General features: G+C 41.0%; 1 protein-coding gene across 1 annotated transcript; it reads right to left on the minus strand.

Moving 5' to 3' along the window:
* Positions 1-4,103: 4,103 nt before the first annotated feature.
* lgmn (legumain) lies at positions 4,104-22,138 on the minus strand. The gene is made up of 14 exons (XM_071382786.1): positions 22,032-22,138; positions 21,543-21,694; positions 20,370-20,467; positions 17,710-17,791; positions 17,430-17,512; positions 17,095-17,170; positions 16,527-16,589; positions 16,304-16,370; positions 13,378-13,496; positions 13,075-13,164; positions 8,742-8,945; positions 8,294-8,464; positions 7,529-7,596; positions 4,104-6,946 (listed from the first exon to the last, which is right to left on the minus strand). Exons 2-14 carry the CDS (start codon positions 21,681-21,683, stop codon positions 6,907-6,909), a joined length of 1,302 nt encoding a protein of 433 aa, XP_071238887.1. The 5' UTR covers positions 21,684-21,694; positions 22,032-22,138; the 3' UTR covers positions 4,104-6,906.
* Between the last annotated feature and the right edge of the window lie 1,019 nt (positions 22,139-23,157).

Raw genomic sequence — 23,157 nt, forward strand, 5'->3', positions numbered from 1 at the left:
ACACATCGTTCACTTTTGGGTTAAAACTGTCCCAGCCACTTGGTAGCTAGCTATCTTCAGTTCAAATAAAGCAACATTATGTATTGATATGAAAGTGCAATTGTAAACTATAAAGTATAAACCCACAGTGATGTCGGTAAGAAGTTATGAATGAGGTACAATGACGTGTATATATATATATAAATCATTGATTAGGTTTTGGCCGGGGTAGGCCGTCATTGTAAATAGGAATTTGTTCTTAACTGACTTGCCTAGTTTAATAAAGGTTAAATAAAACTAAAATTGATGAGGTCCCAGGTTGGGGGTTCTCGGTTGAACGTGCATCGGATATTCCTTGCACTTTGAAACCCACGCTCATAGTGACGTACAGCACCACCCACCGGACGAAATGGCGTGAAGAGTCCTGTGGCCGGCTAGCTGTCTTCCTGCTGTCAGAGGGGCAGCAAAGATTATGGATATACTGACAAGATACATGTCTCTCCGCCCTGACAATGGGAATCGTTGTCCACAAAGCGGCACGACGGGCTAGCTCCCAGGTATTCTGTCTTTGGGTTCTTGAAGTCAACCAACTGTATCCAATGGAGAGAGATGCTATGCTACTAGCAAGACAACTCCAATATAAAGTATTTTTTCTCAAAGTTGCCGGGATGTCGCGTGTCCTACTTATATCACTACACTCGTAACAACGTATGCATTACGAAACTTCTATTAGATCAAATAAACCTCACGTAGCAAATAAGTCATAATGTTTTCTGGTTTATCAAATTTGACACTCATTGACCTCCATACAAACACTCCTTGCTTGGTGGTTGAAACAACGAAAAGACGCCACCTGCTGGAGAGAGACAGATTTTCCGCCGAGTTGTTCCTCTCTTCCAGCAAGATAACGCAATGGAAACGCCTAAACTCAGAATGCAACACTGCTTATTGCCACACGATGGCAGTATAGTTACCATACACCAGAGGATGACAACTACACTGAACAAAAATATAAACGCAACATGTAGTTGGTTTCATGAGCTGAAATAAAATATCCCAGAATTTTCCCATACTCACAAGAAGCTTATTTATCTAAAATGTTGTGCACAAATTTGTTTACATCCCTGTTAGTGAGCATTTATCCTTTGCCAAGATAATCCATCCACCTGACAGGTGTGGCATATCAAGAAGCTGATTAAAAAGCATGATCATTACACACGTGCACCTTGTGCTGGGGACAATAAAATGCCACTCTAAAATGTGCAGTTTTGTCACAGAACACAATGCCACAGGTGTCTCAAGTTGAGGGAGCGTGCAATTGGCTTGCTGACTGCAGGAATGTATACCAGAGCTGTTGCCAGAGAATTGAATGTTCATTTCTCTACCATAAGCCGCCTCCAACGTCGTTTTAGAGAATTTAGCGGTACGTCCGTCCAACCGAACTCACGTGTAACCACGCCAGCCTAGGACCTCCACATCCGGCTTCTTCACCTGCGGGATCTTTTGAGACCCACCATCCAGACAGCTGATGAAACTGAGGAGTATTTCTGTCTGTAATAAAGCCCTTTAGTGGGGAAGAACTCATTCTGATTGGCTGGGCCTGGCTCCCAATTGGGTGGGCTTATGCCCATCTATGGCTGCACCACTGCCCAGTCATGTGAAATCCATAGATTAGGGCCTAATTATTTACTTAAATTGACTGATTTCCTTATATGAACTGTAAACTCAGTAAAATCGTTGAAATTGTTGCGTTTATATTTTTGTTTATATTCAGCAGCGGGATGATTTTTGTCAGAGCAGATGGTCATGGGGCCGGGAACATAAGTATAATCATTTGTACACTGCAAATTGACCTCAACTAAGCCCCAAAAATACATTGTATTTGGAAAATAATTTCATACCTTGATTACATTGAAACACAATCACATACAGTAGCTTTCATTTTATATTTGTGGGAATACTTGAGAATACATTTCCTGAATAAAGAAAAAATTATTAATTTTTTTAAATTTACTAAAAACTTTGAGGGGCCAAAGAAACTCACTTGAGGGCCAGTGTGTTGCCAACTCCTGCCATACACCATTTTCATTAGAAGGGGAAAGGGGAAACAGAATCTAGGTATGTCCAAACTTTTGACTGGTACTGTATATATATTTTTTTCTTTAGATTCATTCAACATCAGTCCGTTTAGTAGCCTGAGTCAGCTAGCTTGCTAGCTAGCAAATCCCATTCACTATACCATTTCTTTATTGGACCATAATCTTTGAATCTACCTGATGACCAACAAACTGTAGATTGTTAAACATTTTTATAAATTTCATAAACTTCAGAAAACTATTTAGCTGAGATGTTACAACAAAAAAAAATACAACCATGAACAATCCTTTTTTTATTAAGAGATGGTTGATGGGTAACTAAACAATAACACACATCTGGGTCTGTGGTTGTGTAGACAGAGAGCCCTATAGAGCACACATCTGGGTCTGTGGTTGTGTAGACAGACAGCCTTCAGAACACACATCTGGTCTGTGGTTGTGTCGACAGAGAGCCCTATAGAACACACATCTGGGTCTGTGGTTGTGTAGACAGAGAGCCCTATAGAACACACATCTGGGTCTGTGGTTGTGTAGACAGAGAGCCTTCAGAACACACATCTGGTCTGTGTGTGTGTATATATATATCCCGCTGCTATATATATATATATATATATATATATATATATATACACAGTGCCTTCAGAAAGTATTCACACCCCTTGACTTGTTTCCCATTTTGTTGTATGACAAAGTGGGATTGAAATGGATTTAATTGTAATTTTTTGGTCAACGATCTACACAAAATACTCTAATGTCAAAGTGGAAGAAAAGATAACATTTGTAAAAATAAAATAAATTAATATATCTTGATTAACTCGGCCACTCAGGAACATGCCCTGTCTTCTTGGTGAGCAACTCCAGTGTAGATTTGGCTTTTTAGGTTATTGTCTTGCTGAAAGGTGAATTCATCTCCCAGTGTCTGTTGGAAAGCAGATTTAGCCTCTGCTTTGATCTATTCCGTTTCTCTTTTATCCTGTAAAACTCCCCAGTCCTTTACGATTACAAGCATGATGCAGCCACCACCATGCACAAAAATATGGAGAGTTGTATTGTGTTGTATTTAGGACAGAAAGTTAATTTTTTTTCAGTATTACTTTAGTGTCTTATTGCAAACAGGATGCATGTTTTGGAACATTTTTATATGAGTGGTTTCCTTCCTCTCCGGCAACTGAGTTAGGAAGGACGCCTGTATCTTTGTAGTGACTGGGTGTATTGATACACCATCCAAAGTGTAATTAATAACCATCATGCTCAAAGGGATATTCAATGTCTGCTTTTTTAATTTAACCCATCTACCAATAGGTGCCCTCCCTCAGCGAGGCATTGGAAAATCTCCCTGGTCTTTGTGGTTGAATGTGTTTGAAATTCAATGCTTGACTGACGGACCTTACAGATAATGTGGTAGTCATTCAAAAATCATGTTAAACACTATTATTGCACACGCAGTGAGTCCATACAAATTGTGAGTTAAGCACATTTTTTTGCCATAACAAAATGGTCAAATACTTATTGACTCAAGACATTTCAGCTCCCCTTCAAGTCATCAGGACATGGACTCTACAAGGTGTTGAAAGTGTTCCACAGGGATGCTGGTCCATGTTGACTCCAATGCTTCCCACAGTTGTGTCAAGTTGGCTGGATGTCCTTTGGGTGGTGGACCATTCTTGATCTACACAGGAAACTGGTTGTCAAATTTTTTTTTTTAAAGCAGTGTTGCAGTTCGACACAAACTGGTTCCTGGCACCTACTACCACATCCTGTTCAATCACACTTAAATCTGTTATCTTGCCCATTCACCCTCTGAACGGCACACAGACACAATCCATGTCTGAAGGGTTAAAGAAAATATTTAAAAATCCTTGTTTAACTGGTCTCCTCCCCTTCATCAATAAGGGATCATAGCTTTCACCTGGTCAGTCTGTCATGGAAAGAGCAGGTGTTTCATACACTGAACATATATTATGTTCTATATTGTTTGTAAAGTCACTAATTTGAGGACAAGCTAAAAGAGTCAGACATACAAAGACATTTGAACACAGTCAAGTTTTATTTCTCAATTTCCAAAGAGTGAACATTCATTTCATATACATTCTAGTTTGCTCTGTTACTCCTGCAGTCCACTCCTCAAAACCATAGTCCTCCACGGCATGTCCATCTCGCCCTTCTACATTCCTAAAAACTGTGTTCTGCCCCATTTGGCATCTTATACAGCCAGTCATGCAGAAACTTCAGCAAGCATCAACAAGAAAATTAAAAGATAAATCACCATTGCTTTTGATAATATACGGTGGCTCGACGTTTAACATAGAAATAGAATCAGGTCTATGGCCTCTACCTTTCATTTACATTTAAGTCATTTAGCAGACGCTCTTATCCAGAGCGACTTACAAATTGGAAAGTTCATACATATTCATCCTGGTCCCCCCGTGGGAATTGAACCCACAACCCTGGCGTTGCAAGCGCCATGCTCTACCAACTGAGCCACACGGGACCTCAGCAAAACCAGGTACACCGTTTAAAACTCAAATTCATTTAAAAATAAATAAATCCTAATATGACAAATTACTCCCAACAGAAGAGGAACCATTATTTGACTGTCAATATCTTGATTAAACTTTAACTAGTTATGACACAGAGGGGTAGACTAGATGGAGAGAGCCACTATGGTAATTCATAATATACAACCTTTGGTTTGGAATCCCTATTGTTAAGAGAGTCTAGCCTGCCCATGATAGACAACATACACATGCAGCTAGTGTGAAGTCTATTCAGCTTTCAGTCTGTAGTGATGAGTCTCCATAGCAACCATTGTTTGCCATAGTTCTAGAACTTTGCAGGTTGCTACCAAATCAGCGTTTGGGAAGTTTTGTTTACATTCCAGTCAAATGAGAATAGAACTAACAACCAGAGAACACCTAAAAATTGCACTTGACAACAAGTGTTAGTGAATGTAGTATCACTCTTTCTTAAATGTAAATGGTTTGGGAAAGAATCTTACTTTAAGGCTGGTAACCAGTTGTATAAAAGCAATAATAATAATCTGGAGACCATGTGTTATATTTGTTCATCATGGCTGTGGTGGGCTACACCTTGTGTACACTAAAGCGAGCCACAAGTCCTTTACATTTTGTTCTGACTATCAAGGTTTTAGTTTAACATCCCTGTGACAACACCGTATCCTGAGCCTTTACAGGAGTCTGCATGGAGGTTAACGCGAGTGGATTATGACGCTGTAGGATTCAACCCTGTTACAGGCCAGTCACGCTCTGGGGTGAACTTTTCTCTAGGTTCAGATCTAGGATCAGCTTCCCCTCTCCCAATCCTAACCATTAGGGGGGGGGAACTGACCCATGATCAGCGTCTAGGGGCAACGTCATGCACAGTTCTGATAACGGGCTCATGTTGGCGTATAGCAGAGCCAACACCCAAGCAGTAGTTGAGGGTATACGCAGGTAAAAACCATATATATATATATATTCACTTTTTCCCCCTCCCTTCAGTGGGCATTGCCTATACCTCACTTCTTAAATCGCCACGATGCTTATCAAAGTAGTGTAGGTATACGCCGTATCAATTAATAAGGCTGATGGAACAGATCAGAAATGTTTTGTATCATTTCGTCACATTTTCGGTGCTTCAATGTGCACACGCCCCCCCCCCCCCCCCATGTGAAGGTACAATTTGCAGTAAACCACCATTCTAAAAATGCGCATCGCACATGCACGCGTTTTCAGGGACAGAATTATCCGTTAGAAAAATGTATCACGGGTTGCTAATATGACTAGGATAATTAACGCCCGTCTGCTGGACAAACAAAGAAAATTCAGTAGAACACAATTATTTCCTCCAGGTTTCTAATAGGATTGTGGCTATAGGCTACTTTGAATCAAGGTAAGACACACGCCTCATAGGAGGAGAAATGTCCAGGTATCAAACAATGAAAAGGAAAAATATAGCGATGCTGATGACAAACCCAACAGTCTTCTGGTAGATGGAGAGACATGTTCCCCAAAAACCTTCTCAATTTAAAATGTGAAGCTAGCTATCCCTACATGGCAGAAGGAGATTCATCCAGTGGCTACAGAAACTCTACTAACCAAACAGTGCTAGGTGCCCGAGCACTTTAAATTAAGAGGTTAGCTACACCCAAGTCTACATTTTAGATTTTTCACCAGACCTCAAAAGTGGTCTTCTGATGTGGTTTAAGCATTGTTATGGACTTGGAAAAACTAAAGAAATTGATGTTCTATTAAAAAGTACAGGGAGAAGGGGGGTATATGAAACATGTGAATTTCTGAGTCATTTGACAGCTTCATTTATCTGTTGTTTCAATAGTAGGCTTACTATTACACTACTTCTACAGCTTGGGTTAGCCTGACTGAAAGACCAATATGGGATTAATCATTTTAGGTTATTCAGAGTGTAGGTCACTGTTTCTCATAGAGTTTCACGCAGGGCGCCTTTCCTTCACCGGGAGGGCCGTTTTGCAGTATACCCACTAATTTCAGGCACCAGAGGGAGAAAATGTTGATATTGGATTCAGTTTTCATAAAATTCAGAGGAGTAAAACAAACAAATCGTTCACAGTGATCGTGCAATTCATCATAAAAATTTTAAAAAAAAAACACATTTAAATGTCTCAATAAATCCAGGGAATAAAAGTTTAAAATCAAACAAAAAAACAAAAATGAAAAAAATAGTATATCAGTGTGAAAAAAAGATTTGTCAAACTTGATTCCTTGTCAGTGCAAAGAGAAGAGTGGTTGTCGTCTCAGACCCTCCTGTCTGGAGGCACAGCAACCTGATCCGAGGGGTGTTCATTCAGATCCATTTAGTTGAAGTGACACACACTCTCCATTGCCATCAGGATACTGAGCAGGGTGACACAAAATGACATGATTAGTCTATGGAAGCAGCTCCCCGAAAACTAAATAAACCAATATACCAAATATTATTGTGTTTGCCAACCGGGCATTAGTGCATTAGTGGGGGGGGGGTAACTTTCTCACTCCTCATTATTCACCATTCAGACCACAAGTATCCACACTTCACCAATTATATACCCCCCCCCTCCCCCCTAAAAAATATATTTTCTTTAAAACATAAATGCACTGTAATTTAAGCTTTAAAATGGCAGTGTTCCCTCTTCCTCATGAAAAAATGTGTATAAATTGCAGCGTTTTCTTTGATGCCAAGAGATGGGCCTTTAAAAATGTTCCTTCCCTGGGCCAGAGTCCTGGTCCATCTGACAACATACTGCCATAGAAAGCCTTGACCTCCTTGATGCACAATTACAAAAAACATTTATATTCTGATCATTGGGTCCCTGATAAATTTGCAATCTCACACACACACAAAAAAGTTCCCCGGGTCCACAGAAAAAAAAAAAGTTTGCGAACCCCTTCCCTATATAGGGAGACATTTCGGACTCAGCCTTGGGACTGGTACAGTACCTGTCTGTTGGGTATCCTTCCTCACACAGGTTGACCAGGGCATACAGGTGTCGCAGAGCATATTCATACTGCAACACAAGAACATCACAACTTCTATATATACACACACAAACAGTTCTGAGCCATACTGGGGATTTTTTATTTTAGGTTAATTTTTTTTTTTTTTTTTTATAACAGTAAACCGTTTCAAAATGGAAAGTACATACAAGTCACAACATTCCTACTTCCTCCACACGTCCTGTACAGAAGTCTGTCATTCTGTGTAAAGTTAAAAGTCCGTGGTCATGTGAGAGGGGGGGGGGGGGGGGGGGTCTAGTTTAACAGTAAACGTGTCTAAAAATCGGTCTGTAAAAATATGCTTTGATTGGTTGCGAGTTTGTTGTGACGTATTTATATTATTCAGTCCGAAGTACACGGGTACCAGTCCGAAGTACACGGGTACCAGTCTGGGAAAGAGAAGTAGATCAACGCAACGGAGACAGGAACTTAACTGTCTCTAGTTGATTTGTGGTACTGTTATCTGGGGGGACCAAACACTGAAATAAATGAAGGCTTAAGTGACGGTGCATCGGACTTGTGTATTCAAATGGGTCAATACTTTTCTGTCCCTTTTCAAATAACTGATTGAACTAAAAACAGTTCTGTGCTGGGGCAGTGTCATAGTTGGTACCATGGACTGCTCTAGGTTGAGTTCCTGTGAAGTGACAACTGTTGCTGTTAAAATAAAGCTGGTCTTATAAATACATTTGACAGACAGGCCTGTACCTCAGTGATATGCCAGTTGAAGCATCGTGTCTTGTAGTGGTTGACAGCAGCCTGGTAACATTGATGCTGGGTCAGATCCAGCTTGGCACTCAGAACCCTCTGGGTCATGATCTCCTCTCCTGTCACCGTCTCTACCACCCTGCGCATGGTCTCGCCCAGCAGCTCGCGCACCTGCAGGGGGGGAAAAAAATCATTTAAAATAAAATAACCACAGTTCTCCAAGGTCTACACTTTTATGAAATAACAGAAGCACCTGATGATAAAGTCTGGGTCATGTTCATTAGACACGAACAGAACGACACCATCTGAACATCATTGAGGGAACACCTGTTTTCAGTTTGTTACGGTGTGCCCAATTTAATTCAACCCAAGTTCATTTGGAGAGAAAAAATATATACATATATTACAAGAAAAAAATAAAAAGGTAAACGCATTTCCTGTCCGTTACCTTGAGGTGTGACGTGATCATGCTGGAGTATTTCTTGGTGGCAAAGACGTCGTTGGATCTCATCAGTTTCCTCTTTAGGATGGCCAGGGGAACATCAGGGCTGGGGGTCAGGTCTGGCTCCGCTATGGGCTGCAGGGTCATGGGGGTGGCGGGCTTGGCATTGACATTACCTTGGAAGGCCATCACCTTCATATGGGCCAGAGTCTAGAGAACAGATAAATACAGCTAGTTAACCTCCTCCTTTATACGGGCCAGAGTCTAGAGAACAGATAAATACAGCTAGTTAACCTCCTCCTCCATACAGGCCAGAGTCTAGAGAACAGATAAATACAGCTAGTTAACCTCCTCCTTCATATGGGCCAGAGTCTAGAGAACAGATAAATACAGCTAGTTAACCTCCTACTTCATATGGGCCAGAGTCTAGAGAACAAATACATACAGCTAGTTAACCTCCTACTTCATATGGGCCAGAGTCTAGAGAACAAATACATACAGCTAGTTAACCTCCTCCTTCATATGGGCCAGAGTCTAGAGAACAGATAAATACAGCTAGTTAACCTCCTCCTTCATATGGGCCAGAGTCTAGAGAACAGATAAATACAGCTAGTTAACCTCCTCCTTCATACGGGTCAGAGTCTAGAGAACAGATAAATACAGCTAGTTAACCTCCTACTTCATACGGGCCAGAGTCTAGAGAACAGATAAATACAGCTAGTTAACCTCCTCCATACAGGCCAGAGTCTAGAGAACAGATAAATACAGCTAGTTAACCTCCTCCTTCATACGGGTCAGAGTCTAGAGAACAGATAAATACAGCTAGTTAACCTCCTCCTTCATACGGGTCAGAGTCTAGAGAACAGATAAATACAGCTAGTTAACCTCCTCCTTCATACGGGTCAGAGTCTAGAGAACAGATAAATACAGCTAGTTAACCTCCTCCTCCATACGGGCCAGAGTCTAGAGAACAGATAAATACAGCTAGTTAACCTCCTCCTCCATACAGGCCAGAGTCTAGAGAACAGATAAATACAGCTAGTTAACCTCCTCCTTCATACGGGTCAGAGTCTAGAGAACAGATACATACAGCTAGTTAACCTCCTCCTCCATACAGGCCAGAGTCTAGAGAACAGATAAATACAGCTAGTTAACCTCCTCCTTCATACGGGCCAGAGTCTAGAGAACAGATAAATACAGCTAGTTAACCTCCTCCTTCATATGGGCCAGAGTCTAGAGAACAAATATACAGCTAGTTAACCTCCTACTTCATACAGGCCAGAGTCTAGAGAACAGATAAATACAGCTAGTTAACCTCCTCCTTCATACGGGCCAGAGTCTAGAGAACAGATAAATACAGCTAGTTAACCTCCTCCTTCATATGGGCCAGAGTCTAGAGAACAGATATACAGCTAGTTAACCTCCTACTTCATACAGGCCAGAGTCTAGAGAACAGATAAATACAGCTAGTTAACCTCCTACTTCATACAGGCCAGAGTCTAGAGAACAGATACATACAGCTAGTTAACCTCCTCCTTCATACGGGTCAGAGTCTAGAGAACAGATAAATACAGCTAGTTAACCTCCTCCTCCATACAGGCCAGAGTCTAGAGAACAGATAAATACAGCTAGTTAACCTCCTCCTTCATACGGGCCAGAGTCTAGAGAACAGATACATACAGCTAGTTAACCTCCTCCTTCATACGGGCCAGAGTCTAGAGAACAGATACATACAGCTAGTTAACCTCCTCCTTCATACGGGTCAGAGTCTAGAGAACAGATACATACAGCTAGTTAACCTCCTACTTCATACAGGCCAGAGTCTAGAGAACAGATACATACAGCTAGTTAACCTCCTACTTCATACAGGCCAGAGTCTAGAGAACAGATAAATACAGCTAGTTAACCTCCTACTTCATATGGGCCAGAGTCTAGAGAACAGATAAATACAGCTAGTTAACCTCCTACTTCATATGGGCCAGAGAACAGATAAATACAGCTAGTTAACCTCCTACTTCATATGGGCCAGAGTCTAGAGAACAGATAAATACAGCTAGTTAACCTCCTACTTCATATGGGCCAGAGAACAGATAAATACAGCTAGTTAACCTCCTCCTTCATACGGGTCAGAGTCTAGAGAACAGATAAATACAGCTAGTTAACCTCCTCCTTCATACAGGCCAGAGTCTAGAGAACAGATAAATACAGCTAGTTAACCTCCTCCTTCATATGGGCCAGAGTCTAGAGAACAGATACATACAGCTAGTTAACCTCCTACTTCATACAGGTCAGAGTCTAGAGAACAGATAAATACAGCTAGTTAACCTCCTACTTCATACAGGCCAGAGTCTAGAGAAGAGATAAATACAGCTAGTTAACCTCCTACTTCATACGGGTCAGAGAACAGAGAACAGATAAATACAGCTAGTTAACCTCCTCCTTCATACGGGCCAGAGTCTAGAGAACAGATACATACAGCTAGTTAACCTCCTCCTTCATACGGGTCAGAGTCTAGAGAAGAGATAAATACAGCTAGTTAACCTCCTCCTTCATACGGGCCAGAGTCTAGAGAACAGATAAATACAGCTAGTTAACCTCCTCCTTCATACAGGCCAGAGTCTAGAGAACAGATACATACAGCTAGTTAACCTCCTACTTCATACAGGCCAGAGTCTAGAGAACAGATACATACAGCTAGTTAACCTCCTACTTCATACAGGCCAGAGTCTAGAGAACAGATAAATACAGCTAGTTAACCTCCTACTTCATACAGGCCAGAGTCTAGAGAACAGATAAATACAGCTAGTTAACCTCCTCCTTCATATGGGCCAGAGTCTAGAGAACAGATAAATACAGCTAGTTAACCTCCTCCTTCATACGGGTCAGAGTCTAGAGAACAGATACATACAGCTAGTTAACCTCCTACTTCATACAGGCCAGAGTCTAGAGAACAGATAAATACAGCTAGTTAACCTCCTACTTCATATGGGCCAGAGTCTAGAGAACAGATACATACAGCTAGTTAACCTCCTCCTTCATACGGGTCAGAGAACAGATAAATACAGCTAGTTAACCTCCTACTTCATACAGGCCAGAGTCTAGAGAAGAGATACATACAGCTAGTTAACCTCCTCCTTCATACGGGTCAGAGTCTAGAGAACAGATACATACAGCTAGTTAACCTCCTCCTTCATACGGGCCAGAGTCTAGAGAACAGATAAATACAGCTAGTTAACCTCCTCCTTCATACGGGCCAGAGTCTAGAGAACAGATAAATACAGCTAGTTAACCTCCTACTTCATACAGGCCAGAGTCTAGAGAACAGATACATACAGCTAGTTAACCTCCTACTTCATACAGGCCAGAGTCTAGAGAACAGATAAATACAGCTAGTTAACCTCCTACTTCATACAGGCCAGAGTCTAGAGAACAGATAAATACAGCTAGTTAACCTCCTCCTTCATATGGGCCAGAGTCTAGAGAACAGATAAATACAGCTAGTTAACCTCCTCCTTCATACGGGTCAGAGTCTAGAGAACAGATACATACAGCTAGTTAACCTCCTACTTCATACAGGCCAGAGTCTAGAGAACAGATAAATACAGCTAGTTAACCTCCTACTTCATATGGGCCAGAGTCTAGAGAACAGATACATACAGCTAGTTAACCTCCTCCTTCATACGGGCCAGAGTCTAGAGAACAGATACATACAGCTAGTTAACCTCCTCCTTCATACGGGCCAGAGTCTAGAGAACAGATAAATACAGCTAGTTAACCTCCTCCTTCATATGGGCCAGAGTCTAGAGAACAGATACATACAGCTAGTTAACCTCCTCCTTCATATGGGCCAGAGTCTAGAGAACAGATAAATACAGCTAGTTAACCTCCTCCTTCATACGGGCCAGAGTCTAGAGAACAGATAAATACAGCTAGTTAACCTCCTCCTTCATACGGGTCAGAGAACAGATAAATACAGCTAGTTAACCTCCTCCTTCATACGGGCCAGAGTCTAGAGAACAGATAAATACAGCTAGTTAACCTCCTCCTTCATATGGGCCAGAGTCTAGAGAACAGATATACAGCTAGTTAACCTCCTACTTCATATGGGCCAGAGTCTAGAGAACACGTTACCATCGAGTTCATTAAATCGTCTATTGGAACATAAACATTAGCCATCTGAACAGAAGTGAGGAAGTCGAGGTTTGTTAACCCTCTTTTAAAAATTAAAAAAACTTTTACATCTAAATCTTGGCAGAGCGTCCATTTCACTATAACATCATGTGACTCCTCAGCTGAACGTGTCAACAGGAAATAGCTCGGTCTCCTCTGAATCCCTCACCTTGTTTCCAAACTGCATGACGTGGCTGGTGTTGGTGTGGCTCCTGACGATCTTGAACTGTTTAATCAGCGTCTCTTTGCTCAGGTCCTCCTGGACAACAGTCGGGGAAAAGAGACATTACAAAGAGAAATGACAGTGAGTGGCTAAGGATGTTCTGCCCCTTATTTTGAGCCAAACACAATCGGAAGAACGGCTATAGCCAACAGCAGTCATTTCTTTACAGAAACACAGTCAGTAAAGACTTGTGGTTAATCGAGGACATTGTTTACGTCTTCCGCCCAGTTAACACGGTACCAAACTCACCACATCAGAGTCTTCCATCCAGTTAACGCTGTACCAATCCCCCAGGTACGTATCCCTCTTATCGTCATAGTAGCAGGCATAGGACGACTCATGAGAGTTGGCTGCAGTGGTGGCATACACTGAAGGAGAGAGAGAGAGTCAGACACAGTGAGAGACACAGAGAGAGACACAGAGAGCGTTTAAACAGGATCTATGGATCCAGGACACTGCATATACACTATCACAATTGGAAAACCATAGCTTGATTGATTATATACACACAAGAACAAAATATATGTTTTAAAGTAGTAACGAAACAACTTCATCATGGTTTAATGATGTATGGTAGACAATGAAGACTTAAGCCTGTGGGTAACAATACAACGTTATGGGATGTCGGTCACTTAAGGCTAGTGATTTAAAAGTACTTAAGTCAAAATACTACTTAAGTTTTTTGTTTTTGTTTTGTTTCTTCCCCGAACACCAAGTACTCGTTACAGTTTGAATGCTTAGCAGGACAGGAAAATGGTCTAATATGAAACAAGTAATCAAGAGAACGTCGCTGGTCCTCCCGACTGCCTCTGATCTGGCAGACTCACTAAACACATGCTTCCTTTGTAAGTGATGTCTGAGGGTTGCAGCGTGCCCCTGGCTAGCCACAAATTATTATTTTGTCTCTTTTTTTTTTTTTAAACAGTGCCATCTGATTTGCTTAATATAAAGGAATTTTACTTTTCCATACTTAAATATATTTTAGCAGTTACATTTGATACTTAAGTATATTTAAAACCAAATACTTTTACTCAAGTAGGATTTTACTGGGTGACTTTTACTTGAGTCATTTTCTATTAAAAGGTATCTTTACTTAAATGAGATTTGGGTACTTTTTACACCACAGCTTGAGACTAGGATCTAGTCCAGACAGGGATCTAGTCTAGACAGGAGACAAGGATCTAGTCCAGACAGGAGTCTACAGAGACAAGGATCTAGTCCAGACAGGAGACTAGAGACAAGGATCTAGTCCAGACAGGAAACTACAGAGACAGGGATCTACATGGCCCGTGGAGCAGAGCATGACAATAACCAAGGGTCTGACACAGACCATCTCTCCTTAAGGTCTTTTCACACAATCAGTGAAACCCCCCCCCCCCAACACAATGTAGCTGCCATCTGCTTGTATGAAGACTTATGTACACGTGACCCGTTCTACTTAATGGTCCGTCTGAACAGACTCTTACCAAGTGCTGATTTGGGAAGTAGGTAGAAATTGCCCCTAGACACTGATCTAGAGTCAGTTTCGCATATCCCCCACTAATGGTTAAAGTTAGGATTGGGAGAGCTGATCCTAGATATGTACCTAGGGGAAAGTTCACCTCAGAGCATGATTTAGTGAGCAGCCACACAGCCCTGTTCAGGGTGACTAGACATTAACCTCTATGTGAGTAGGCAGACTGACTGGATCAGCTTTAAAATTTAGCAGATTGATGGAAGCTCCCCTGTAATGGTCTGCATCATTTCCAATCCCACCCCCCCCCCCCCCCAATAAATTAAATAGCGATATTGGAGATAAGTTAATTTTCAAATAACCGGCTGTAATCTGAATGAAGGGAAAAAAGGCAATTCTTAATAATCTACTATTGAACCAGTTCAGATTTAAGTATAACAGAAGCCTTTTGTGAGGTCATAGTAGTCTTATGCTTTAATCATTTCTGCCCTTCGAATTCATATTCATTATGTAAATAGGCCTGTTTAATTGTGTCTGGCTGGGTGTAGGCAAGGCCATAAGCAAATAGGTAAACTGGGATATGACTAAAACGTTAAAAAAAAAATCAGGGAGATTGTTTTGCCAAATACACTGGCATTTTCCTTTCCACAGTAGCAAGATCTTATCTATTTGCTAACTTTCTATTAAAATGTATTGGTGTGACATCATTTATTTAGGGATATGAATAGCGAGTATGTCCACAGTACCGTCAGACCATTTTATTGGTAAACTACACGGTAATGTAAAAGTTGTCTTCTTTTGTGATCCAATAGGTAATAAAGTACACTTAATAATTTGGTTTTAATCCAAAGAGGTTAGAAAAAGTATCTAGATCCTCTAGGAGGCTGTGGAGAGATTCTAACTGTGGCTTTAAAAAAGGAAAACATGAATCAGCATACAATGACACCTTTGTTTTTAAGCCCTGGGTTTTCTAACCCCTTGATATTGTTGGATCTGATTTTAACATGTCAACGGTCATAATACATAGATACGCCAATAGTGGACAACCTTGTTTTACTCCGACAATTTAAAAACTTTGAAAAGTCACTTACTATTTCACACCTAGGGTTACTATACATAACCCATTTCAGAAGAGATTCTCCAAATTTGAAATCTCAGGTATTTATATGTAAATGACAGTCGTACTTTATTATAAGTAGGCAGACTTAACGAGAGCTGAATACGAGTGAAGAGGCAGGACAGGCCTTGTCGGATTCGTCCGAGTCAGGGGTTGGATAGAGTCAAAGCAACTGGCTCACAGTCTCACGTCAGAATTAGTGACTTATCCATGGTTCTCAAACGTCTAATTTCAAAGTCTTTAAGATTGAGCTTAGGCATTAACTCCAAATGTTTTAAGGTTAGGTATTAACTTTCATATGGTTAAGGGTTAAAAACAAATCTCTAAAAAACGACTTTCCATCATTGGAGTCGAACACGCAACCTTTGGCGCCAGATGCTCACCGAAATCTACTTGAAGATAACAGCGCTCAATGCTGCCCCTAGTGGCCGGCTTCGAATAATGACTTGTATCACTGGTGACCTGGCTGGTCAAAGAGCGGTCAAGAGTATTGTGAAACGCACCCCTGATACCGTTATTGATTAACCTGTTCTTACTATCAGGGTTTTCGGGATAGTTTCCCTGTGATTCGAGTCCCAGGGAGGTTCAAGCGCAGCGTAACTCACCATCGATGTCGGCAGGCAGCTTGGTCATCATTGATCCCGACTCACAGGCCTCGATATAGAACACTAACTGTGAGAGCAGGGAAGATCAATGAACACAACAAGTCCAGTCAGTCAGTGGAAACTATCATCTCTAAATAACTTTAGTCTTAAATCAAATGTTATTTAATGAACATGTGATTGGCGCTCCACGTCCACAAAACAATAACAGGTTTAACTTCCGCACCTTTCCGTATTTCTTGTTCTCGTGCATGTAGTTGATGGCAGCCATGAGGTCGGCAACATGAAGCTGTAGAAGCAAAATAAACATTTCATAAATAGTTTCATTTCTGTTTTTCTTCCAGTACATGAACTTTAAAACAAAAGAGGCACTAGACCCACAAGAGTCAGTCACAAGATCCTAGGTTGCCCAAGGCATAGTGGGAGGAGTACTCCTCGTCTTGTTCAGTGACTCAAGTCTCTACCACAAAACTTTTCTGCTGAGTGACAGAACATAAGGTTTATTCAACCAGGCTTAAAATTATATTTTTTTAATCATCATAACCCTAACTCATAAACTGTTCTGAATGTTAGTTCAAATACACGGCAGCTTTTTATTTCACAGAGAGCAGAACTAGGTCATCCATCCAGCCATCCATGGACAGAAAAGGAAGGCGCTGTCTGAAATCACACCCTATATAGTGCACTACTTTTGCCCAGAGGGTAGGGTTCCATTTCTGCCAACGAGCAAGTGTTCAGAGAGAGAGAAATAATAAGAACCCTGGTAGACGAGCAGGAAGTGTAAAAGTGCTTACATCGTCATTGGGGAAGGCCAACAGCCCAGGAGCACCATGATCAGTGAAGTAAACAAACACATGATCGTTGGGACCGCTGCCAACAGGAAGAGAAAAATAAGTTGATAAGCCAGGTGTTTTTCCTTTGAACTGAAATATGACACAATCACATTTTCAAGCTGCGAGACTGTTTTTTCCCCCAGTGAAAGTTCTCAAATGGAACGTTCTGTCCAGAAACTTTATAACTATGATTTTACATTTCATTTTAGAAGACTACCTTTAAAGTTCTGGGATAACTTCACCCTACTGTGGTAATCCTATGATATATTACAACCTGCTCCCCTCCAATCACTTGCCTCTTCAGCACTTTCCCAGAACCCCCCTTAGTACTGGCAGAGTCACCCTTCAGCACAGCCAGGAAGTTGTCAGGGGTAACAGCCTGTAAAGTACACAGAGAACAGGCACTGAGGACAGTTCTGACTTGAGATCCATGTGTGCAACTTGGGGGAAAAAGTCTCAACTTCTTGAACAGTACTATATAAAGCATTGATTGTTGTGTGATGATATTAGCACTGACAAATATATACATTTTTTTTTTTTAAAGCACTTGAAATGCTCCATTTTCCATCCACTCACCTCGCCAGTGTAGTCTTTGGGGACTCCCTTGTAGACGTCTGTCCCATTGGGTCGGTTGATCACCAGCCCTGGGGTGGGGTTTCTGAAAAACAAAGAGGGTAAATAATCCGAATCGGATACGTGCCTGGAGGAAACAGGCCATACGATTTATTATATGACCGCAAAACCCTACAGGGGACACCCCCCCCCCTCCACCTTAAGCAAGGCAGTTTACGCCATCCAACAGCTAGTAATGTGCCTACCCTGTGCTTGTGTGTTTGAGAACTGAGCAGGAGACACATTTCTGATACGAGTTGGACAAATAAAATGTTGCAGTCTACAGTCTTGGCAAGACAGGCATTCTATCACAAGACACATTAGCACTGTAATATGTCATTCAGTGGGTGACAGTTTGGAATTACCATGAAGAGCAATGACGAAAAGGATTATTTATTAACACCACAGTATCACTTCCTCTACCCTCCAATGACAGGAATCACACCATCGTCTATTACTACAGTAGTCAAATTCAAAACACACTCAGAAGCGTCACGATTCTGTTTGTTTCGACTCAGACTTAAGAGACCATCCCAGTAGCATCTAGATGCAGGACATATTACAGGATCAATGAAACAAAGACAGCATTGTACAGTAAAAAAAAAGAGATTGGATTTTTACCTACATTTTTACCTCTGGGATATCAGAGGCCAACATCCAGTAAAAATGCAGAGCGCCAAATTAAAAATAAATTACTTTCATGAAATCACATGCAATACACCAAATTAAAGCTACACTTGTGAATCCAGCCAATATGTCAGATTTCAAAAAGGCTTTACGGCGAAAGCCAATGATGTTATTATCTAAGGACAGCACCTCAGTAAACAAACACAGACGATCCTATTTCAGCCCTCCAGAAGAAGCACAAAACACAGAAATAAAGATAATTCATGCCTTACCTTTGACGAGCTTCTGTTGGCACTCCAATTTGTCCCATAAACATCACAAATGGTCCTTTTGTTCCGATTAATTCCGTCAATATATATCCAAAACGTCCATTTGATCCAGAAAAACACCGGTTCCAACTTGCGCAACGTGACTACAAAATATCTCATAAGATACCTGTAAGCTTTGTCCAAACATTTCAAACTACTTTTGTAATACAACTTTAGGTATTTAATGTAAATAATCGATAAAATTTAAGACAGGATATACGGTGTTCAATACCGGAGGAAAACAAAGTGTAGCGAGCCCTCAGGTCACACGCCTCTAACAAAGAGTACACTTCACTGGAGCCTCATTCTGAACAGTGCTACTTCTTCATTTCTCAAAGGAAAAACCAACCAATTTCAAAAGACTGTTGACATCCAGTGGAAGCGATAGGAACTGCAAGAAGGTCCCTTAGAAATCTGGATTCCCAATGAAAACCCTTTGAAAAGAGAGTGACCTCAAAAAAAAAAATCTGAATGGTATGTCCTCGGAGTTTCGCCTGCCAAATAAGTTCTGTTATACTCACAGACATGATTCAAACAGTTTTAGAAACTTCAGTGTGTTTTCTATCCAAATCTACTAATAATATGCATATCTTAGCTTCTGGGCCTGAGTAGCAGGCAGTTTACTTCGGACACGCTTTTCATCCGGACGTGAAAATACTGCCACCTATCCCAGAGAAGTTAACACACCACCTGCATCAAAGTAGGTCAATATGACTATCTAGTGATTACAGTAAGACAAGTACAATTTCAAATGTATGTCAGTCATTGACATGAGCGGTTCCAATACCTGAGTATGAATTAACCAATGACTGATGTTGCTACTGGACGAGAGAACATTATTTTTCAATAGATAAATTGTCTTCCACCTTAAACCCTGAATCTCACGGCCCATCCCGGGCACCATAATACCCAGCGTGATAAGAGCAGCTAAATTAGATCCTTGTGACTGAGAGTCAGTCGTGTCTTAGTGAGCCTCTAAACGCTACACTATTAATTTTATTGTGTACTACCTTTGACCAGGGTCCATAGGGCTCTGGTTAAAACTAGTGCACTGTAAAGGGAATAAGGTACTTTTTGAGAAACACTCAAGCGGTTTACTGGATGGTGTGTCTGACCGCAAGTGCGTCTAGAATTGTTTATAAAAAAAATAAAATGTTTTAACCTTTATTTAACTAGGCAAGTCATTTAAGAACAAATTCTTATTTACAATGACGGCCTACGCCGGCCAAACCTGGACGACGACGCTGGACCAATTGTGCGCCGCCCTACGGGACTCCCAATCACAGCCGGATGTGATTCAGTCTGGATTCGAACCAGGGACTGTAGTGACACCTCTTGCACTGAGATGCATTGCCTTTAGACCACTGCGAGAGCCCGAGTGGCGCATAGAACCACAGGGCCTGGCTGCTGCCTGTACGCCACGAGGAAATGTTTTAGGCCTGTCATGCACCCAAAACAAGGATAACATATGCTCTGCTCTCATCTCAGGAATGCAAATATTGCAGAACCAACCCATAATAAAAACCAGACTGAAGCTGGCTAAATCTGAAGAGTAGATAGGGCTGTTGTCATTTATAATCCTGATAGGACCATGTGTAGTCCTTCATGACAATCTATACTGGATTACAGCAACCATAGGACATTGCCTGCTTAGTTCTTCACCTTCACCAACAGAAATAGAATACTCACTGCTCATTGGTCGCCAGGTCATCAAACATCATCACGACAATCTGCTCGTCAGGAACACCATTCTTGTGGACGATCTGGTAGGCATGGCAGGCGTCGGCCTAGGGAGGGGGAGGGGGGACACGAAGTAAACTAATCATGTAATGTAAGGCAACAAGTCACCCCACTAATCACATAGTCAGATTAATTGAGAGGGAGGAGTTAGAATGTATTATGTCACTTTACAGAGCAGCAGCTAAGAACACAGCCAGTCAGTCAACTGCTAAATACAGAGCAGCAGCTAGGAACACAGCCAGTCAGTTAACTGCTAAATACAGAGCAGCAGCTAGGAACACAGCCAGTCAGTCAACTGCTAAATACAGAGCAGCAGCTAGGAACACAGCCAGTCAGTCAACTGCTAAATACAGAGCAGCAGCTAGGAACACAGCCAGTCAGTCAACTGCTAAATACAGAGCAGCAGCTAGGAACACAGCCAGTCAGTCAACAAAAATCAGGTAAAACTCAAGAAATAAGCCATCACAGCAGCTATCCATTTGATTATCTGAATGTGACTGAGAATGAGGGGTTATTGATTGAGAAGCACATGAGTATGTTTACTGATTATTATGCAACTTCATCACATGCTCCCAAATACAACCTTACTGTGAAATGCTTACAAGCCCTTAACCAACAGTGCAGTTCAAGAAAGAGTTCATTAAAGAATATTTACCAAAAAACTAAGTATAACAAATAAAATAGCAAGGCTGTATACAGGGGGTACCGGTACCGAGTCAATATGCAGGGGTATAGGTTAGACCAGGTAATTTGTACATGTAGGTAGGGGTGAATCACTGCTTCATACAATGTTAAAAAGCACTAGCTACATTAGTAATATAGTGGCCAATTACAGCTATATACATCTAGTCCCTCTTATCAATAAAAGGGAAAGTCACCTTTAAGTCTAGGCAGATAAAGTTAAATTGGTCAAATACTGATACACTAATATGTCCCAAATAGCCCCATTTCCCCCTTCATAGTGTAATACTAATGCCCCTGTCAAAAGTAGTGCACTATACAGGGAATAGGGAGCCATTTGGAATGTAAACATGGTAAAAGATTACAACGATGACTCACTCAACTGATGAAGTCAAGTGTACGTTAACAGATTTCAAAATGTACTAGTCTAACTTCTCTTACCTGGTGTCGGTAGTTGTACCAGCTATTGGAGCCAGCGACAATCACCACCCAGTTCTTCCCGTTTTCAGGCTGTTGTGTGGGGAAAGCATTAGCCACAAGTCCCAGACTGAGGCCCAGAAGGGCTAGGGTCGACGTAAACATGATCCTCTGTCCTGGAAAAAGGTACAAAGGTATTATCATCACTGCATATCAAGTTACAAGCTAGATGTTTATATTTTTGCCCACACGGTCTTGAAATGTCAAAGATTATATTAACACTTTGTATAAATTGGCCAACTGCCGCGACTGTTTACAGTTGCGCAAATCACAGCAAACGTGCTGTTTGTCGATCCTATGGCTGCTAACATTGGCTAGGTAAGCTAGCTGTTAGTTAACGTACACCATCCATTTCCAAAATAACTGAAGCAAATCTACAGTAACAGTAGCCCATTAGAACACTGAAAATAACAAGAAAAAAGTATAATCTTAAATTAAAACTAGTTTGATTACCTTTACCGTTTTGTTATTACTTGCTGTCACGAAGACTCCGGTACTGTTTGTAGCCGTTGCATTGGGGAGAGGATTTTTATGCAAATCACAGGGTTGGGAAAAAAAAAACTGTCAGGATTTGCTGGACAGCCAATCAGATCGCCCCAAGGCGGGGAAGGCGGGGCATGATTGGATAAATGAGTCTACGTTTTAAACACATGATACAAAGTCATGTGCTGTCTCGTATTCTCTGATAAAAATATGACTTATTCCTTATTTTGATGACACGCTCTTTTTTTCAGTGGTGGAAAAAGTACCCAATTGTCATACTTGAGTAAAAGTAAAGATTTCTTAATAGGAAATTACTAGGAAGTGACCCAGTAAAATAATACTTAAAAAGTCTAAACGTATTTGGTACTTAAGTATCAAAGTAAAAAATAATTTCAAATTGCTTATATTAAGCAAACCAGACGTTTTGTTTTTGTTATTTGCGGATAGCCAGGGGCACACTCCCAACAGGCAGACATCATTTACAAACGATGCATTTGTTTAGTGAGTCAACCAGATCAGAGGCCGTAGGGATGACCGGGGATGTTCTCTTGATAAGTGCGTGAATTGTACCATTTTCCTATCTTGCTAAGCATTCAAAATGTAATGAGTACTTTTGGGTGTCAGCGAAAATGTATGGAGTAAAAAGTACATTATTTTCATTAGGAATGTAGTGAGATAAAAGTAAAAGTTGTCAAAAATATAAATAGTAAAGTACAGATACCCCCAAAAACGACTTTAGTAAAAATACTTTAAAGTACTACTTAAATACTTTCCACCACTTTTTTTCCCCACACATAGTAACACATATTTTGTGTTAAATGTAGCTTTTCTGAATTAGGTTATACTACAGTAACAATTTTGACAAAGCTTGCTATTCATTTCATGAGGAAGACTTATGCATTGTGCAATATGGATGCATTACAAAACAGTACTGTTTACATGTTTGGATAACTGCAAAGGGAGTTTCATTTAGTCACTAGTGTTTTATAAGTCACCCAAATAACACTGAAGTGCCACAATATATAGAAATATGATGCCAGGTGTAATTCTCTCTGTCTCTCATTAACTTCCTTTGACACAGTCTTGTGACCCATTT

This window comes from Salvelinus alpinus, chromosome 34 (genome assembly GCF_045679555.1).
Source record: "Salvelinus alpinus chromosome 34, SLU_Salpinus.1, whole genome shotgun sequence".
NCBI classification, from domain to species: domain Eukaryota; kingdom Metazoa; phylum Chordata; class Actinopteri; order Salmoniformes; family Salmonidae; genus Salvelinus; species Salvelinus alpinus.

Coding starts and splice junctions, on each gene's coding strand:
- lgmn (XM_071382786.1), bottom strand. CDS start 21,683: ATGTTTACGTCGACCCTAGCCCTTCTGGGCCTCAGTCTGGGACTTGTG. Junction 17,171..17,429: donor TCTGGGAAAGTGCTGAAGAG/GCAAGTGATTGG, acceptor TCCTGTTGGCAG/CGGTCCCAACGATCATGTGT. Junction 13,497..16,303: donor GCTGCCTGCCGACATCGATG/GTGAGTTACGCT, acceptor TCTCTCCTTCAG/TGTATGCCACCACTGCAGCC.